The sequence below is a fragment of the Papilio machaon genome, chromosome 10, assembly GCF_912999745.1.
Source record: "Papilio machaon chromosome 10, ilPapMach1.1, whole genome shotgun sequence".
In the NCBI taxonomy this organism is placed as follows: Eukaryota; Metazoa; Arthropoda; class Insecta; order Lepidoptera; family Papilionidae; genus Papilio; species Papilio machaon.
The window spans coordinates 6,641,296-6,662,680 of NC_059995.1; the positions used below are offsets into that span (position 1 = coordinate 6,641,296).

The 21,385-nt window shown below is 32.4% G+C and overlaps 4 protein-coding genes across 5 annotated transcripts in view; 3 read left to right on the forward strand and 1 right to left on the reverse strand.

Annotated features, from left to right (window-relative positions):
• Positions 1-3,289: 3,289 nt before the first annotated feature.
• Positions 3,290-4,485, forward strand: LOC106718109 (zinc-type alcohol dehydrogenase-like protein SE_1777). The gene has a single exon (XM_014512114.2). It carries the CDS (start codon positions 3,295-3,297, stop codon positions 4,441-4,443), a length of 1,149 nt encoding a protein of 382 aa, XP_014367600.2. The 5' UTR covers positions 3,290-3,294; the 3' UTR covers positions 4,444-4,485.
• Positions 4,486-5,411: 926 nt separating this feature from the next.
• LOC106718102 (zinc-type alcohol dehydrogenase-like protein SE_1777) lies at positions 5,412-6,633 on the forward strand. The gene is made up of 2 exons (XM_045679568.1): positions 5,412-5,781; positions 6,007-6,633. Exons 1-2 carry the CDS (start codon positions 5,437-5,439, stop codon positions 6,574-6,576), a joined length of 915 nt encoding a protein of 304 aa, XP_045535524.1. The 5' UTR covers positions 5,412-5,436; the 3' UTR covers positions 6,577-6,633.
• On the reverse strand, positions 6,601-8,553 carry LOC106718103 (nudC domain-containing protein 3). Its single transcript, XM_014512108.2, has 5 exons — positions 8,419-8,553; positions 7,835-8,256; positions 7,445-7,627; positions 6,994-7,109; positions 6,601-6,790 (listed from the first exon to the last, which is right to left on the reverse strand). The coding sequence occupies exons 1-5, from the start codon at positions 8,529-8,531 to the stop codon at positions 6,635-6,637; spliced, it is 990 nt and encodes a 329-aa protein (XP_014367594.2). The 5' UTR covers positions 8,532-8,553; the 3' UTR covers positions 6,601-6,634.
• A 421-nt stretch (positions 8,554-8,974) lies between these two features.
• Positions 8,975-21,385, forward strand: part of LOC106718214 — a 33,462-nt gene continuing 21,051 nt past the window's right edge. Inside the window, exons 1-2 of one of the 2 annotated variants that reach the window (XM_014512243.2) lie at positions 8,975-9,372; positions 21,138-21,264. In XM_014512243.2, coding sequence (XP_014367729.1) covers positions 9,247-9,372; positions 21,138-21,264 — 253 coding nt within the window. In that variant the 5' untranslated portion in view covers positions 8,975-9,246. The remainder of the gene's footprint in view (positions 9,373-21,137; positions 21,265-21,385) is intronic. The other variant, XM_014512242.2, reaches the window with a different exon arrangement.

Here is a 21,385-nt window from a genome sequence, read left to right on the forward strand (position 1 = left end):
ATGTGAATTGTTTCGCATACTCTGTGATATACATCGATCTGCTTGTAATATTATGTTTACTATAATATAATGGATTATAGAAATCATATTCCTACCTAATTTGAAATAAATGTTTCAGCAATTACATTTTGTTAATTTTATTTTTCAACACGAGGCTCGTCCATTTATATGTATTTGGAATTTTTGGCTTGGCGCTACCCAGGCCCAGGAATCTTCCATACTTGTGGTTCAACGCGAAAATAATACTACCATCTCTCGATATACCCCATGAAACATTTAAACATTATTCCTATAAACGTTTATCTTTTCTAAACGTTCTACGTATATCTTTTTTAAAGAAGGGTCTTCGTCTAATTCCTATATTGCCAAAGAAAAAAATATTTCGTTAAGGGAAGATTTTACTATTGTTGTTGAAGAAGACACAATAGATAATGGACAAAGAAATTATGTGTGTGGCTGAGTCCTAAAAATAATGTCTTGAAAGAGTTGTTAAAAGAAGTGAAATATGCCGAAATGACATGATTTCAAGAATTGATCATGGCAGCAATGCATACATAAAGGCAAAAGAATATTTTTCTGATAAAAAGTGGCTGTGCTACCCTTCTTTATCATTAAAAAAATATTTCCAAGAGATTCAAAATGTTTGTGTTTCTTACTTAAAAAGGAATGTCTCAAACTGTAAAATTAAAAGATTTTTTTTGTTGGCACAACAATAAACATTGTAATTTCCAATTGGTGCATAAATATAAATCGGATTTTGTGTGGCAAAATAATAAATAACGATGTTAATGACAAATTGAAAGTTATGACTCAAACCGATTATAACAAACATAAGCATTTCGAAATAAAAAAGAAATACTAAAGAATGTTGTTTTTATTATTAATTTAATCCACCGCAAATAGAGCTACGAAAGTATAATAAAAGTAATGATCTGTGAAGCACGGCAATATTTTAAATAATTTTAATTTCGAAGTGCAATAAATTTCTAAATGCTTTTAAATATATATTGTCGTCTGTAAATAATAGAAAAGTATAAGTGGCCCATGTATTAAGGTATATGGAGTACATCGAGAGATGACGTTAGTTTTTTTAGTGACAAAAAAATCGTTTAGAGGGCTCTCTTTTTCTATATATATTTATATTATTGTACTCTTTGGCGCTACCGTAGGAATATGGCAATACTTGGTTGAAATATACATTATTGACGGTCGAATTGGCGATTGTAGCTTTTATGGCGAACACAATTATATCTAAGGACTTACTATCCAAAGTTTAAAGTTGCGGAGAGAGGAGTTTTTATTAAATAAAATCGTACTTAGGTTAGTTATTTTCACTACTTTTGATCTTTGACTTTGACAGTTTTATTTTATAAGTGGTCAAAGGTTTTTATTTTATACAGCCACAGCCATAAGTCATGTATGCTACTAAAATAAATAAAAAAAAAGACATATTTATTTTAATTCTTATTGCGAAATATTATCTTAAATTGATTAAAAATAATAAAAATCTGACATTTGTTTGTAATTTATTTATTATTTACTAAAATAAATAAAAAAAAAGACATATTTATTTCAATTTTTATTGCGAAATATTATCTTAAATTGATTAAAAATAATAAAAAACTGACATTTGTTTGTAATTTATTTATTATTTACTAAAATAAATTAAAAAAAAAGACAAATTTATTTTAATTTTTAAAACAATCATATGAAATGGGCAGAATATGGTTCCCTAACAAAAGAAATTTGCAACGTCTCCGGCGCTATGGGATGAGCAGCCCCTCCGCCCTAGCGTAACAAGGCGCGGGTGCCTATACTCGCCTCCGCAGCTGAGGCTTTTTGGTCGCCTTCGGCGACCAGCCTCAGCCGCTACGGCTCGCACAGGCCCCCGCGCCTTGTTACAGCGGGCGGGGGCTGCTCCCCCTCCGCGCCTCCGGCTTTTCATATACACTCTAGGGGTAGGGCAGAAAGTACCACGTGGTGTCGGGGTTGACTGATTCGGTTCTGTGACTCATATCCAACCTTACAATACAAATTTACAAAGAATTTACTACCGTTAATGTGACTTACAACAATTCCTCCGAGTACGGATTTATTCTTCGTACTGCTGACCCAGAAGATGTTCCGGGTATCATGACCTCAGCTTCACCTGATTCTAAATCTCGAGGATTCGGAGACGCCATAACAGTAACAGACATAACATAAAAGTATGTTTAAATCTCAACTGAATAGCCATAACAGATAATGCCAAAGAGTATGTAAACATTTCGCTAGTATACTATGAAATGGTTACATACTCTTTGCTACTTCGTAGTTTTGCGTTCCGTGTCTTCAAAATTATGAAATAATTAAACAATATAAATGTCAGATTTTTATTATTTTTAATCAATTTAAGATACATTTCGCAATAAAAATTAAAATAAATAATACGTTTGGTTTAAAAAACTTTAATCGAATTAAATAGAGTATTTTTTTTAATTTATTTTGGTAGCATACATTGCTTACGGCTGTATAAAATAAAAACCTTTGACCACTTATAAAATAAAACTGTCAAAGTCAAAGATCAAAAGTAGTGAAAATAACTAACCTAAGTACGATTTTATTTAATAAAAACTCCTCTCTCCGCAACTTTAAACTTTGGATAGTAAGTCCTTAGATATAATTGTGTTCGCCATAAAAGCTACAATCGCCAACTCGACCGTCAATAATGTATATTTTAGCCCAATACTTTAATTTGTAGATTCTCTAAGCTTTTAATCTTTTAGTATTAATCAATGACCTCTATTAAACGTATATTAATTGAAGTCAATATAATTACATTAATTCTTATTTCCGCTAAAACTTCACAAACCTTCAGTTTTTGACATCTAACCTAACTAACAACTAACAACACCAGTAACCAAACTTAACTAATTAACACTTTAACTGTCACAAGTTATTTCGGACTTTTTCCTTTACTTTAAAAACGATTTATTTCAAATTAATTATTAGAATATTTTAAATCGATTGGAGCTTAAGGTTTACAATATTTACGAAACAAAAATACATTTAAACCTCTTGCACAGTTTAAAAAAAATGGTTTTAATGAAAATGTTCCAAAATAAAATACTTATTATTTTTTTATAGCACTTTTATAGCCTTGACTTCCATTGCATGCTATAAACAAGCGAAAATAAGAGTAACAACACTGTTACTCTATTTCCATTGGTTTACATACGTACCTAAACCGTTTTTAAAAATAATAAGTAGGTTATAAATCACATAATTTTTATATTTTAATATAAATAATAAGCAATGATTTTTTTTAACTGGCTACTGAATTTGATAACATTATCATTATGCTTTTGTCAATGTCGTGCTGACCTTCAAGAAATTAAAGATATAATGATGGCAAAAATTGTTCCCAATCATTACGGAAAATTGCCTACGATTATGAAAGCTGTCGGGTTTTATAAATATCTGCCAATATCTGATGTGAACAGTCTCATCGATCTGGAAGTAAGTATTCCAAAATTGGAAAATAATCAAGTTTTAATAGAAGTAAAAGCTATTTCTGTTAATCCCATAGACACAAAAGTTAGAGCTCCCAAGCCTCAAATAAACAGTTTTCCAAGAATTCTCGGTTGGGATGGGGCCGGTACAGTTGTGGCCAGAGGTGTTAAAACTAATGTTTTTAATACAGGAGATGACGTAATATTTACGGGAGACATATCCAAAAATGGTTCAAATTGTCAGTATGTAGCTCTCGATGAATTATTTGTTGCACCAAAACCAAAGAATCTTACATTTGAACAAGCAGCTGCCATGCCTCTCACAACTGTAACTGCATATGAAGCACTTTATGATCGGCTTTTATTATCCGCTAAAGATAAAGGTAAGTCCCTGCTTATAATAAACAGTGGCGGTGGAGTTGGCTCTGTAGCTACACAGTTGGCTGCTAATTTAAATCTCAAAGTGATTGGTACAGTTTCACGTCTCGAGACAGAAGAGTTTTCAAAGAAGAATGGAGCTGATGTGGTTATAAAACACACCCAAGATTTAATTCCGCAACTGGAAATGCACGGATTTGGTAACGGAGTTGATTACATCTTGGCTAATTATGATCCCTATCCATATTGGGATGTTATGATGAAAGCTATCAAACCTCAAGGGAAAATATGTCTCATTGTCGACAGTAGTGGACTGGTAGATATAAGGCCTCTTAAAGACAAAAGTATAACGTTAGTATCGGAAATGATGGGCACAAGAATAAAATATGATACTGAAGACAAAGGTAGACATCATGAAATCTTAAAGATTGTATCTAAAATGTTTGATGACGGAATACTAAAATCTACACTCACGAAAACTTTGTCACCAATAAATGCTGCCACATTAAGAGAGGCTCATAAAATTATAGAAGAAAAACATATGGTTGGAAAATTGGTTCTATCAGGATTTTAATTAAATAAACTTTGTAACAAACGATAATACTTTTTATTGAATAAAGACATCACACTGTTTAATCTAAGTATTAAAAATCAACCAAATTTAAGTTCAGTTAAAAAGTTATAATTATTGTTTATAAACATTTGCTGAAATATCTACATCTATCCAAGTATTCTATAGCTTTGATTCACCAGGCGCTATAAACATTGGTGAAATTTGTACGAACCTCTGACTCTTACAAAAATTCATAACATCAGATGAATTTAAGGAATTTAAACAAAGGTTTTAGTTTGTTTTCAACCGACTTGAACAGACTAAAGGTGGGTACAGACATTCAAACGTGAGTCAGATTATCTTCATAAATACAATTTTATATAGATTAGGGATGGCGAATCTTTACACATCAACATGCCCTTTTTAAAAATAAATGATATCATAAACGTTGCATGACATTGACCGTGTGATTATTTCAAACGGTTTCGCTCTTTATATAATACCTACTTCATACCTTTATTCGTACTGCATGATGAATTTCGAGATCAGCGAAATGCCCAAAACCCAAATGATAGTTTGATTTATTTGTGTAGACGAACGTATACACATCTTGAAGTCAAGGACATGTACGAAAACATAAAACTGTTTCACCCACCAAAACTTACTAAGTCATTTATCAGCGAATTTAGAAACTTGAAACGTTAATTTATGACATTTAATTAATTAATAATTATTTAATTTTTGCCAAATGCTGTAAGCATGCTCTGATGTGTAGACCCAGCCTTATGCGTTTTGTAAGACTATCTATATGTATGTTTAATCCATTGTTACCGCCTAAATTACCTAAACTTGACCGATTTAAAAAGTGTGATTTGTCATTCATTGCCTAGTCTTAGCTGGAGTGTTCTACAACACACATGTTGTCTTCGTAAAGCAGTTGAAAATCTTCAAGATACAAATTTTCAAAGTACTTTCATATTTTCTGTCTCTTTACTAAAGGGAATATTACAAGCAATGATTTTTTATTGCTGGCTACTGACTTTGATATTATCATTATACAACAGTAACTGTCGCTCTGACCTTCAAGAAAATGGAATGATGACGAAAATATTTCCGACAGTTTCAGGAAAATTTCAACCGACTATGAAAGCAGTCGGCTTGTACCAATATTTGCCAATATCTGATGAGAACAGTCTTATCGATTTGGAATTAAAACTACCAAAAGTGGAAAAAAATGAAGTATTAGTAGAAGTTAAAGCTATTTCAGTTAATCCTATAGATACAAAAATCAGAGCTCCAAAACCTTACATTGAAACTTTTCCCAGAATTCTTGGTTGGGAAGGGTCCGGTACAGTCGTTGCTACTGGCAAAGCAGTAAATATTTTTAAATTAGAAGACGACGTATATTTTACGGGAGACCTACGCAAAAATGGTTCAAATGCTCAATATGTATCTCTCGATCAAATATTCATTGGTCCAAAACCAAAAAACCTGACCTTTGAACAAGCTGCTGCCATGCCATTCACAACCGTAACAGCTTTCGAAGCACTTTACGACCGCCTTTTAGTTACTCATAAAGATAAGGGCAAGTCCCTGCTTATAATAAACAGTGGCGGTGGAGTTGGCTCTGTAGCTACACAGTTGGCTGCTAATTTGAAACTCAAAGTGATAGGAACTGCTTCACGTCGCGAAACTGAAGAGTTTTCAAGAAAAAATGGTGCTCAAATTGTGCTAAATCACACAAAAGATTTGCTTCCACAACTGAAAGCTAAAGGATTTGGCAATGGAGTTGATTATATTTTAGTTAATAATAATCCTTATCCTTATTGGGATGTCATGATACAAGCTATCAAACCTAAAGGAAAAATATGTCTTATTGTTAATAATAGCGGATTGGTTGATATAAAGCCACTCAAAGACAAAAAGGTAGTATTAGTATCTGAGATGATGACCACAAATATGAACTATGACACCAAAGACAAAGGAAGACATCATGAGATTCTGAAGGTGGCATCAAAAATGTTTGACAATGGAACACTGAGGCCTACAGTCACCAAAACTTTGTCACCGATTAATGCTGCCACTTTAAGAGAGGCTCATAGGCTTATAGAAGAAAGACGTGTGGTTGGAAAATTAGTTCTATCAGGATTTTAAAATAAAACGCAGGCGTATGTTTTGTTTCAAAAAAAATCTCACAAAAAAATTATACATTTTATTGTATTTGTAGTACACTAGGATCAAATTCTTGCCCCTTAAAAGGTGATCCTTCAGCATTCCAAGCTTTTTTTAATATTTCCATATTACGGATTTCATCACTAGTTGGTAAGCCTTTTAGCTTCTGCTCTTGGTTCCATTGCAATTCACGAACCTAATCAAATACAATATATACTAAGATAATATGTTTTTATTTTAAAAGATAATTAAAAGTATTGATAAAAACTATTAGTTTATAAATATTTGAATAGGTTATTTCGTAAAAAGGATGGGAGTTTGAAAAGTTAACTAAATTTTACACTTACTAATAACTAAAAATAAATATTTATCACTAAAGTTTGATAACATACAATTTACCTTTGCAATGTGATCTTCGGGTAGTTCATCGAGTGGCCTTGAAGCGTCAATCTTATTTAAATCAATCGGTTCTTCTCCACTCAATAATCTATCCCACCAACGCTCTTGTACTTTTTCTGTAACATGTCAGTTACAAGGAAAAAAGTATAGACACATCTAAAGAATTTGTTGTTTTTTTTTTTAATTATATCACAAGAGAGAATTTATTGTGTGGTTACTATCAACACATGCACGTAAATGAAAATGAAATCAACGATAAAAATAATGCAACAACTTGTAGATTTCCTCATAAAAATATTTCTATAGAAAACAATGAAAAGATTAAAAGTATTAAATACTTATATTATTAAAAAGTAGTGACTGATTTCAACTATAATATAATATTGACCAAATATTTTCACTGTATATTATTTATTGTGCTGTGGTGAACAAAATAAGGTTTAAACTTTACCTAAATGAATTAATAATTTTCCTTCACTTATGCTCCAAACACTATCATTTGCTTTGATCTTATAAGGCAGATTATCCTTTATAATGACCTCTCCATTCCGACATTGTATACAAATGTTACCATTATTTATGACCACTTTTAAATCTTTTGATTTTGTATTTGGTGGAAGTTTTATAGTTATATCTGGAAAACAAAGATATCAAAAATTCAAAAGTACCTCTCAAAATATGAATAAAAAACACCTGTCCATAAACATTTTGTATCTTTTTTTTCAAAGACAATGAGAGGAAGTTCTTGAACTGATGTTTTAGGAGAGTCAGCATTTTTTTGATAAAATTGTTGCTGCTGCGGGGTACTATACTTCATAATTTGAGATGGTTTAAGTCATACCTAATTCTGTTATAGTCTGAGCCCATGTGTACTTTTCCCTCACAGCTCCATTATAAGATTCACTGTTTTTTTGAACCGGTATCACTGGTGGCTTATAATCTTCGGGGAATTTACTCTTATCTTTTAATTGATCATTTTTTTCATTTGTAGTTATATCTTGTGAGGAATCACCACTACTATGAGCTATTTCTTTAGTATTTTCATCATCTTCGGTTGTGGAATCCTCTTCAGCAATTACTTCTATCTCCTCAGCCACTGTATTACACATAATTTCATTGTTTATCTCCGATGTTGGTTTGCTACTGGATTTATAATTCTTCGGATCGCAAGATCGCAAAACTTTAATTACTAATTCCTCAGCAACTCCCGGCGGAAATCCCATATTTTCATATTTATTTTCAGGAACATAATAGAAATCAGTTCTGGGAATATAGAAAGTGTAACTCAGTACAACACAACATTTTGTAACTCATTAAATATACAGTAAGAATGTATATATTGTTTTATAAATTAATTTATAATTTAAACTAATTTGAAATGACTTTGTTATAATAAAAGGTTGTAGATTTTTGTGATAGTCTTACCTTCGAGCTAAAAAATTGAAAATAGAAGATAGAAATCCCAATATAGATTTTTCATTGACCAAAATTGATGTTAGCACATCATCATATTTTTCTATATTATTACTGTCTGACATATTTAATTTAATAAATTGTAATAATTAAAACAACGGGTTTTTCTACAAATACGACAAATACAAACACAAAATCGATTTACTTTTAGACGTCTGTCATATTGGTGTTGTTGCTTTATTTTGTTTATTTTAAATTTGTAGTTAGAGGTAGTTAGTTTTTGGTAAATTTTACAAAATGTAGTCATCACTTGGAAATTGTTCTAGTAAAATTTGGCCAAAACATTCAAAGTGTTTTAAAACCACTAAAGGTTTATAAAATTATTTGGCTGTTTTTAAATTTTTATTTTTGCAATTTTGAACTGTTTTTTTTTTAATTCAATGTTTATAAAAATATTTTGACTTAGATAGAAAGCTACCAATTCGGTAGTCATTTTTAAGAGTTGGTATCACAAAACTGGTTTTTTTAATTAACATTCCCGCCACTTGGAGGAGTTGTTCGCTTTCGAAAGTTTCACATCCGCAAGAGAGCGGCAAGACAAGACAAGGCAAGACCAAAGCGAAGTAGGCGAAGTGTCGCGCGCGAACACGGTGTGCTGCAGGCGATGACCGCATTCATATGAGTTTTTTTTTTTATATTGTGAGAGTGCTGTCGTGTTCTTCGTCCTATAAGGGTGTGTTCAAAAATGCTGCATAGGTGAACTATTCGAATAAACATAGTGTTGTGATTGTGTTACTCTATTCTACTCCTTCTAAACTAATCTTTTAAAAGATTGTAAAAATGCCTTGCTCAGCGGTAACTCTGTCTATAGCGACCATTACAGCAATCGTGGCTGCTGCTTTGATGGCCATTGCGTTTTCGACAGACAACTGGTTATACATTGAAGTTAAACGGAGTAATATCCAGGTAAATATAATTTTACTTTTCTATATTTTTTTATTCTCTTATGTTATTCTTCATCTACCGTAATGTTATGAGGGTATTTTCAAAAAAAAAATATTTCGGGTAGTATATATACAATGAGGAGCTGGTGTACGCACACTACAAATGCAAAAAAAAAATAGTAAAGCGATCCTACCATATGATTTTAACTTTCTTTAAAAATCGCAACAGCCTTGATTTTCGTCTAGAGAAGCTGCGTCAACAAGACTTGTTTTTAACACCACTGTACTAGAGCTCTGTGATCCAATCATTTTAAAGAAAACGTGTAAATAAACTCACAGAACAGAAAGTGTTAAAATATCAAAATATTTATCTATACACTATTTATAATTTATTGTATACGTGCATATGTAGATAAAACGATAAAATCATATAACGAGGTTCTATTGCTGTACCACATAGTATCGAGTCCTTGCCACGAGACCGTTATAGTAGACACGGCACGCATAAATATGCACGTATTAATGACACGAACGTGTGCCTAACTGTACCACACCGTGCTGCACCGTGCCGCTCCTGCGCATCCATACGTGGAGATAAAGACGACCGACCTAATTACTACAGATATCTTACAAAAGAACCACTCGAAAGAACTCGTTATAGCATGCCAAGATTTTATCGATACACCCGAACAAAAACACAGGCGCATCACTACAATAATGTTCCAATTACAAAACCCAGAACAGCTACAATTGGAACATTTCACGCTTAATTTGATTATAATCTGTACCAAAGTTTTTGTACATTGCTTGGATCGAGGCGGATCATAATTTTTTGCGATACTAGAATCTTTGCTTTTACTTAGCTGTAGTGTTTGTATGGGCTATTGTTATCTTACGATCTTATGTATCTTGGACTGTGGCGCATATGCCTGTTATATTTTTATGTTCTTTGAGTACCTGCTCAGATATATCAGATACCTGGCGGGCTGACGATAAATAGATTCATCCATTTAAATAAGAGATTCAGAGATTTGAATAACACTAACAACGTATGATTCTAGTTATTCATAAATCATTACTACATTCAGCCATAAAATTCTTCAACTCTATGACTAATTGTCTTTGACGAGATAGTAATTTTTCAAAATAATTTAGGAAGGTGTTATAATACCGTAAAAGTTAAAAAAAATGACGTGCGGTCAGGGATTCGGCCTATGGTCAGACACACGCTATTCTTTAACTTTAATGAAACTATTCTTATAATATCATTATTCGTATAAATCAATTATCGTTAATTTGTAATTATTGACTGACATTAAGTGATTGCATTACGTCATTATCATTATGTATATTAGTCACAATCAAAATATGTCATCGGAATGTTATTTGGGCAATTCTAATAATATGACCTTGTTTTTCAAACCCTACCAGAGTAGAGTAAATTTAAAACTTAAATAATGGATGAAGGATCAAAAAGTCGTTTGAACAAGAAGAATCATACAAAATGAAGACTATCTTCTGTTACTTATAATTTTGATTAGATGTAAGGATTTTTAAGAGTAAGGTAATTCTACCGAACATGTACGAAACATGTCTCTTTTTCAAAAGGAATTAGTGAGAATAATTTATGTACGCAGTTACCTATTACGTAGAAGAATGAAATTACGTAAGAATGACAAATATTTCCGTAAAGTAAGTACTTTAAAAGTAAGTACTGTAAAGTTATAAGTAGAACATAACTGCAGATTATAATAATATGTAGGTATATACGGAAACTTTATAATATGTGAAAAACTGGATTGAATAGCTTAACATATAAGTGATATTTGTAAGCCTGACATAAATGGGTAGACATTGCCGATAAATTTGTCAGAAATTTGAATATTATTCAACTTTGATGATGCGTTTTAGTCGTAAAGTGCGAGAGAAATCGAATTGTGAAAGTGACGAAGATTTGACAGAGAATGTGTGCGGCGGAAGTTTGACCAAGCCCCGCTTATTACTAATGTAAACATGCTCCGATCTTGTTTGTCCAGTGTACGACGCATATTAAAATCCCATATTATTATTAATTATTTTTTTCTGAAGGACAAATTTTGCTGTATTTTTGTATCTTGATAAACTACATTTTAGACAGCAATAAACTTTTAATAATATTAATATTTGTTTGTTGTAAAGAAATGTAATAATATGAGGACCTAAAGATTGACAATTAACGACTTAATAAGTATTGATATTTAATATAATTTGATAATACAATGTTTATTTTATTCCACACGTCACTAAACTGTTTTTACACCGTATAGGAAGTTATTTGGTAAAACACGATATTACCTCGAGAAATACAGGATTTTGTTTGAAAAAGCTTCGCACACTGGATGAGTATAACGTACAAAAAAATGAATACGAAGGAAAAAAAATACGAACAAAAAATTCTCAGTAGGTACGGTTACTGAGAATTCCGTACGTTCAAAATAAAAACCGGTAACGTTGCTATCGTTTCATGTATGTTACATTTATAAAAGCTTTTCATATTTTTCTACTGATCAATATTTTAAAATTTTCATAGAATTTTATTCTACTGATATTATAAATGCGAAAGTGTGGATGAATGGTAGTTAGTAGGTACCTGCAGAACGGCTTAACAGATCTCAATGAAATTTGGCATAGATGTAGACCATAGTCTGGAAGAACTGACATGCTACTAACTATTTTTTTTATTCCGCACCGACGAAGTCGCTGTCGATAGTTATTTTGAGATGATTTTTGAAGTCTTGAGAACGTCGTATAGTCGTATAATAAATATCTGATGTTTATTGCGAGAGATACACCTGTACTAAAATGTAAATTTTCTATCAATTTACACGACAATTGTCCGATATCGGAACACTATTAATAAAAGTATGTGTGGTCGTGAAAGAAAAAAATATTGGATACATTTCCGTGGCCTAGCTACCTGCCGAAAGACCGGACGTCACGATTATTCCGTGAATAAACGGTAAAGTCATTTTGTTGAAAAAAAAAAAACTTCGTCCCTTCGGTAAATAGGTAAGTTTTCCCAGAATGTCATTATATTTGGTTTACGGATTACAACGTATTTGTGAAAGAATAACTAAAAGAAATTGTACAATTGAGAATCTTAATAACAATCTTATGTACAAATCTCAGATTCAGTGCTACGGAGAATTTTTAACTTTTAATATAATTGATATCCTATGTTGCTACAAAGTGCTCGAAACAAAGAAAAAAAAAGTGGTTGGTAAATAAAGGCAATAAAATTCACATTAATATAAGAAATCCTTATGATAACATTAATGACAATCAATAGCCCTAAGTTTTCACTACCGAAAAAAACTAATCCCGCAACATATCAGTTTTAACTGAATAGTCGAACAGTTTGAAGGTGGGTGGGTAGTGGCTTTACATATTTTCAAAGAAGTGAGGGTGACAATTTGTTTTCGTACAGATGTTTCAGAACCAATACTCACAATTAGCGCAAGTTACAAGTGGAAGTACAACAATGCGTCATTATACAGATGCTACCTGCTTTCGAGGCGCGGTTGTAGTGATACCCACTTCTCACGACTTCCGTCATTTTCTCTATCTGATTGCTTCACCATTACCATATAGTAGTAGCATCAGTAGATATTTAACATGTTTTTGTGATGTGTTTATTAATGTTTATCTTAAACTAGCTGTCGACCGCGACGCCGTCCGCGCGGAATTAAAAAAACACATAATAAGTAGTCTATGTGTTCTTCTAGACTATGTTCTACATCTATACCAAATTTCATCGAGATTGGTTGAGCCATTCTGGAGATACTTTCAAACAATCATCTATCCATCCATCCATCAAAACATTCGCATTTATAATATTAGTAAGATTATCTTTGCCCTAAAAAACTATGCCGTTTCTATAGTACTGTAACAAATAATTTGATTTGTTAGTATATTTATAGTTAAAAGCTTTTAAGTCAAGATATATGTTACCGCTGAAATAAATAAAATATCTAGAACAAGTCGCTGTCCATTTCTAGGCATTTTGCAAGATGCAAACGTAATTTTGTTGGTCAAGAGACAAAATCTATTTACACCAATTTTAGGAATGCGTCTCACCATCAGACAGTTATTTATGTTCGCATTACCGCAATTTCTCATTCTCCTCACTTTCGGCTTTCACTTAAGCTGTACTTCTTAACGGGATCCGTAATTTTATCTTCTAAAATCAGATGCGGCTACCGGCTCTGTAATCGACTATTCCATGTATTATGATATGAATTTAATGGAGGGAAACATTCTACAACGTGAGAAAAGCTTTCAAATATACAGTATTGCTAAAATTATAAAAAATTAAAACAAATGTTTTAAGTTTAAAATGTCATATTTTAGGGTTCATTGAAAATCGGCGCTGCGGTACCCGCCGCAGCACATGTCGAATGAACACCTTTTCTTTTGAATAAATGTATTTCTTTCTTTCATTTAAAAAAAATTATTATACCATACAATTTATCTAAATTGGAAATACTGCTGGGTTTCAGAGTTTAACAATAACTTTCTGTCCTAGCTGTTGCGTGACGGTTCTTGAGTTCAAATTAAAATTAGAGAGATGTTTTACGAAATTAACAAGTGTTGTTTCGTCTCCAATTGCTTCAAACTCAGTTTTATATTTATGAATATGGAAGTTCTTTTAATAGCGGACAATAATTATAGCCGTTAAACGTAGCATGGCAAAAATAAGAGATTATTTTCCTTCTAGATCATTTTGGAACCATTACAAAATGTAGATGAATACAATTTCAAGATTCTTTATAGGTAAGATTATGTACGTACGCTGTAATAAACTTTTTGAAGCAATGTCGTCATTGGCGTGGCTAATGGCTGACCGTAATTGCCAGTAATTAAAATCGACTTTATTAGTTACAACGAAAATTGACACCTTTAGAAACTGCCTTACGAACTTTTATACACAAGAATATTATTTTTTTAGTGTCAAAGAGGAAGTTAATTTTATGACAAATTCTCTTCTTTGATGAAACAACTATATGGCGTTTACATAATAATTTTTAATTATACTCGTAGTCTTTAAAAACTTAACAATTTGTTGCATAAGCGAATGGAATTGGGAAATCGTGAATTGTTACAAAACAAATATCGTTTGGAATTTAAATGCTTGGAAAGTGTAGCTAATGAACATCGTTCGTCTACAATCATACCATTTCACGATTATAGCTGTTTACTTCTGTCTTCGTATATTTTACTTTAACAACTTCCTAGCGTCTTATATTTGTAGTATATTTAATTGTGAGACTGCTGAATTGTAGGGTATTATGAGAAATGGTCACTAAGAGTCTATTAAAGTAGATTTCACTAAACTAATAAAACATTGAGTGTGTCAGAGAGAATATTCTGTTATATTATCTAATAATTCATTAAAAAACAATTTATGTCTATGCTGATATATCAATCTTCCGAATTCGTCCAACCATTAAAGTCCAAAGATGTTTACATTAAAATAGACAAATAAAAATACATACTTATAGGCTAAATAGGCCTTGAGAATTTAAAGATACCAATACTAGCCTGTTTAAAAGCTTTCAGGTAATATTCTTTGTTAAGTGAAATTGTTTATGGGAATATCGCTTTCCGTAAAAGGCCACCATTTTTAGCAGACTATAAAGTAATTGTCGATGACCCAACGGTTTCTAAACCTCTTATCTCCTGAACAATTCTCTCATAATTGTCTTTGACTCTCCCGCTTAATAATCGTGCATTCCTTTCGCCTTTTGTTTCAACATACGTTAGTTTATTTTTTTATGCATATTCATTTGTTTGGTAAGCATTGAACAAAATATAATATGAAAAAACAATTGAGAAGCTTGTTTTTAATCACAATATGAAAAGAAAGACACTAAGTGCCACACTTAAACATCCTTTAATCGTTTCTTAGTGTGTAATACAGAAGAAAATAAGGTAATTAAAATTATGTATATGACAACATAATATGTTGAATAGATCGCGTGTTTGTCAAAGCTATGTATATGATGAGAGAAACTTGGTGTCACGATTGTACAGCACGTCATTGATGTCGTTGTCATTGTCGGCGATGTATTCATGTTATTACGAGACATTTGCAATCAGTGACTTACGCTGTTCTCTGCTTAATATACCCATTAAAAATTATTTATGTTTGTACTAGCTGTCGCCCGATACCTACTCCATTCGCTCGGAACTAAAAAAAAAATAATAGTTACTATCTTCTTTATCTATGCCAAATTTCATCGCAATCCGTTCAGCCGCTCTGGAGATACCTTCTAACAAACATCCATCCATCAATCAATCCATCTGAACATTCGTATTCATATACAAAGAAAGTCGTGTTAGTTACACTATTTATAACTCAAGATCGGTCGAACTGATTTAGCTGAAAATTGATGGGGAGGTAGCTTAGAACTAGGAGACGGACATAGGAACTTTTTTATCTTGTGTGCATTTTTTTTATTCCGCGCGGACGAAGTCGCGGGTAAAAGCTAGTTTATAATAATTGTAAGATTGCAGGAAGAAATAAATACGTAAATGTTAATACACTTTTTAAGACTATTACGAGTATATTCTAGCTTCAAAAACATTAACATTTAATTACTGACTTGATATTTTGCAGTAATTACTTTATTGGAAATAAAATCGAGTTACTTACTGATTTCAAAGTTAATGTTAATACTTCATCTTTTTTTCATAAATTTAAACATGCTAGGAATTTAGTAATATATTTCAATTATTTTTCAATTACATATTAAGTCGTCATTCTGTTATTTGCTTTAGTTAAATATTTTGAATAAACAAGAGCCTCTCTTGTACTTAACGTTTGCATCATAATAGTTATCTATCAGCCATAATGCCATGTGTTCTCCATGCGTTTCCGTTTAAGTCAACCTGATATTTTCCATGGGGCAACTTGTTACTTGATACAGGTGTCGCCTGTCTATTTATATCCCGCCAATGAGAGATGACCATTTAGCGTCTACTGTGGTTAAAAAGTGTTGTCTATGTATGTATATACAATACTAAGTACGGAGATGTAGAAATGATATCTTAGCTAAATACTTTTTGCTTTATTATAAATATTTCCGATTTAAAACAAGAATAATATTTCATGTTACAGCTGTTAACGCAACAGTATTGATATGTAAATCAAAATTGTTATTTACGATACTAAGCGATTATATTTTATTATAAGAACAAAACAAAGAAAATTACAAGTAAACTTATTCTTTGACCGCAGCGCTGCCTTGTTTCAGCCTTGAAAAGGTTAACATGAATAAGAACAAAACATTAAACGGGTCCGGTTGAACAGAGACGATGTAAAAAGTTTTTGTGTAGGTGAGCGTATATCTGTGCAGGTAAGATGTGTGTGTGTGTGGGGTGGCTGGCTCGTCGGCATTGCAAGGTGAGCGTGTCCCGGCGTATGCGCAGGATCTGACCTCAAATCACGGCCATTGTCCCGACGCGTTTCGATTCGTATGCGTTCAATGCATCTTAAAACCCGTTAAACCGTTTTTTGTATAATTTTGACATACAGTTTGAAATGAAGCTCCCTTGGAGTATTGGTAAATTAATGCAATAATCTGCATTCAGCATTTCTTTTACGTGTCTTAATTTATTAAATTATCGTGTAAATCATAAGTTTTTTTGTGAAAAATTAATAATTCCTTCTAGATCTGTCTACATTATACGTAATCTCTATTTTCTAATCAATTCGTTCATATAAAAGATATCAACGGGAGTAAGTAACATTGTATGAAACTTTGACTTATTAAATATACGTCTGGTGTGTAATCACAAAAACTTATTCGAGGTTTACTGTTATATGATGACCGGAAATTTTACTTAGCTAAGTTGCTGCGCAAATCACAGAGCTAAATAGAAAATAGTAGCAAAGTAAGCTCATAGCGAAAGTTGTTAGACAATGAGCAAGTAGACATAATGACAGTCGGCCGTGGGATGTGTGTCGACACTGACCGAATACTTAATTAACTTGTTTGCTTCTAGACACCCCATCAGTGAAAAGGTGTCGTTAAAGCTGTTTATAATTATATTGTTATTTCGTGATTATGTGGATAGTTTAGAATGGATTTGAAAGGTGAGATTGTGGTCAGGTTTTAGCTCAAGAATTCATAGATTCTGAAGTATTCTTCTAGAATTCTTTACTTACTTTTACTGGCCGTAAGTTATGTTAATGCCGTTTAATATGTTGGTTGTTATGGTGATCGAAATTACTATTAGATCCTTTAGCTGACGCGTCATTATGTTTAGAAGTCCAGTGCCGGTTGCAGCGCAACCAGCACCCTACGCGAGATTTCTATGGCGCCCCTTTTTACTATGCCTTTGGCGGCAGGGTTTACAGGGTTACGTGAGCGGCCAAGGCGATCGCCCAACCGCGTCCCACACCCTTACGCCGTTACTGGATATATCAATAAAGATACTGACTCTGATATTTTTCTCGTGATATCGATTCCCCGTGTATGTTAAGTTTTAATTTGTAATGAGTGCTCGCGACTTTCTTTGACTTTCTCATCGATTACTGCAAGTCGATAGTTAACACGAGAAAAACGACGATCGATGAACTCGAGTTGAAAGAACGTCTCGCTTCGTTGCTTGATCACTCGGATTGCTGTTGTTTTTTTAAGGGATTTTATTATCTTACGTTACGATACAAAATATAATTAAACGCGTTCTATTTACGTAAATCTCTCGTGGGAATTCGATTAAACTCATTGCGTCTCTCTATAAAAACTATCGATTGCTCCATCTAAGTGTGACAGTTCTAAATTTTTGCCTGTTCGCTTATTATTAAAGTATGTCAAATTGTTTTTACTTAGTGCTCTGTGCAATATTCACGAATGAACTGGAAAATGAGAGTGAACTTTATGGATTGGAACAAAGATTTAGTCTAAGACTAATATTTAATTTAATACATTTTTGATGACGTAAACACAAATAATTATAGACAGATAAAACAAAATAAATAACGTGAAAAATGAAGGATGATGAAAAAACCTCTTGATTCTTTTGCATGTTTCCTGTTTTTTCTAATGCTTACTGAAAGCTGCATAGTATCACTCACAGATGCCTTTTAAGATAAGTCACTTATGCCATAGTTGCTTCTGAGAGACACAAGTGTGGTTAGGGTGTAACTACGTTTCTATTTTTATAGAACTTTTAAACACATAAGTACACCCTGCATTAATAATTCCATTCAATCCAATAATGATGGATTCGAGCAAATAATTTGACCAAATAACCATATGAATATGTTATAGGAATACCTTAATGAATAAAAGAAATGAAATAAATAAAAAGATTAAGTCTTATTATATACCTTGCGTATGAATTTAAAATATTTTTTAAACGTAAGTAACATCTGGTCAACCTATTCTTTGTCCCTTCCATTCCAGTCCTAGGCACGTCGACCCCCTCCCACCCCTCCCCAACCGTCAGTCATCACTGCAACCGGTTTGTTGGACCGTCACTAACACGATCTTAGATCGTGTGTCATTGGTCGTGAATATCAACCATTACGCTGTACACAACTCCAACTATGTTATGATCAGACTTGTTTGCTTGGCATGTATGATTTATCAAATGGATTTGAATTTCATAGATGTAAATAACATTTCAATGATAGTAAAAATGACGTATCTTTGAAAGATTTTAATTTTAAAAAATGGGAAAGAGAGATGTCTGGACTTTTATTGATTTAATGTTACCATAGGACACGTGACGGCAACATTACAGTATTTGTATATGCAATTTTCGTTCTACATCTGTGTAATTATTAAAAAAACTACACTCTCATGATTACTCGGTGCTCTAATTTATCTAATATACTTTTTATCATATAGCAATTGTATTGAATTGATTTTTAATTACTGTACTTTATTCACGTCAGTTAATTTTCCTGTGTTCACTGCACTCATAAATGCGCATATGTATGAAATAATTAAAATGCGATGAGACGGAAAACGGATGTTTCAAGAATATTATTTATTGCTTTATACATATGAAATACGTATGAGTCAATATAGCCAATAGTCTTATGGTTAAAGGTACGAGTTTTTTAACACGTGGTCGAGAGTTCGAATCCCTTCATTTGTCTATTGTGGTAAACCATATCCTAGTAAAAGCCTCCAGCTTAGAGAATGGTACAAGAAATATTTGTCAATTAAACAAAATCTGCTACTATGATATTTAAAAAAAAACCTTACAATATTTTTTTGCCTTGCTTTTAATTTTGAGAATTGAAATACAGTTCACGTCTGTTTCTGTGTATTCCTAAGACATCTTTAAATGTGTAAATATAATGATGATCACTTTGTAATTGGATTATCAGTTGTAAGTTGTTTTATCTCTTTTACGAAGCTACGTTTTATAAATACGTCAAAACACGTAAAAGGGTAAATATGTATTACTTTACATCCTGATTCCACATACCTCTTGGTTCACTTCCACATTCATACAACAGGTGTCGCTGTTTGCTTGTTACAAAACATAACTTATGATATGAGTAATACCTATATCAAATTACGTGTGTATAGAAAGCAAATAATTTATTCAACGTAATGTACTTTCCTTACACTGTACTTTCTTTTCCACGTAAAGAACACGGCTAAAATAAAGTTGATTTTTGCTAAGCAATTTATTTGTTGTCAACAAATAAAATATATTTATTATCGGATAATTCTGATAAGTAATGTATTAAAAACCAGCAATATTTGTATATTCACTGATGTAGACTTCAGTAAATACAGCTGTGTAGGAAAATTAACATAAAAAGATTTATACAGGTTTTTATAAATTTCTGTTTATATTTTATCGGATGTGAACTGATAAACCTTCGTTTGACCGGATGCATTCTAACATTCACTTTATCAAGGACCAAACGCAACGGCACTTCACTACTAAATATTTCCGCTGTTATACCGAAATATAAGCTCATTTTGATGAAGGCAATAGTAATATTTCACGTTCCAGTCGCCATACCTTACGCCTTCGCTTTAGACTGGCTTTAACCCAAATAGTTGTGAGTGAACTTGACTACAGACTATTTTGCAACTGTTTGCAATACGATATGTCCGCACACAATCTATGGCTGGCACCTATTGTGACATTTTAATGCAAAGCAAATACAAAATGTTAAATAGAATCTAAATTAAAGTTATATTTTGCTTTCATTGCTGACTTTTGATATAAACCAATGCTTTTCTTTTAAACACAGTTTAACGCTACTAAAAAATCTATAAAAAAAGTCCTCTTACCTATTTTGAGAGAGTAAGAGAAGCAACAATCTGTTTATGCAGTGGAAACTCACGGTAGGGATAAATATTTTTAAATCAAATTTTGTAGAGTTATCCTTTCCGAGTCGGTTTCAATAATCGATTATATTCGGTCGAGGCAGGAATGCCGGAACTAAACCGGTTTTATAATTATCCTTCGTAGACCCAACTTCGTTGTAAGGGTAACGATTAGATAGGGTTCGGTAAAATTTTGGTTTTTCAGATTTTTAACAAGCTCCAGTATTTTTAAAGCGCATTTTAATGGTTATGGTTTTTATGGTTTTATTATTATTATTACCGTTCATATTTTATAAACTTCAGACAGTACTGTTCCAGAATACCAAAATCAAATCAAATTAATGTAATCTTCAAAAAAAAAAAATTTTTAAAAACACTTTATCTATGATAGGATTAATGTTTCTTCTAGAATTGCTGACGTGTTTATGTTTTATTTCAGTCGTACGTGACGAGTAACACGGACAACTCTCAGGCGATACTGGAAAGTCTCAACAACAAGTATTACTTCTACACGCGTACCCGGGGCCTTTTCCGAGTCTGCTACCCTAAGGAGAGACCGCCTACAGGTTAGTTCCCGATTGTAATAAAGTCTGACGTACGCGGATGACTTCAAGCAGTCGGAATGCTATCGGCAGCATTTTTTAATGGTGACAATGCTACTTCTGTTAACTTTTTGAAGTTATCCGT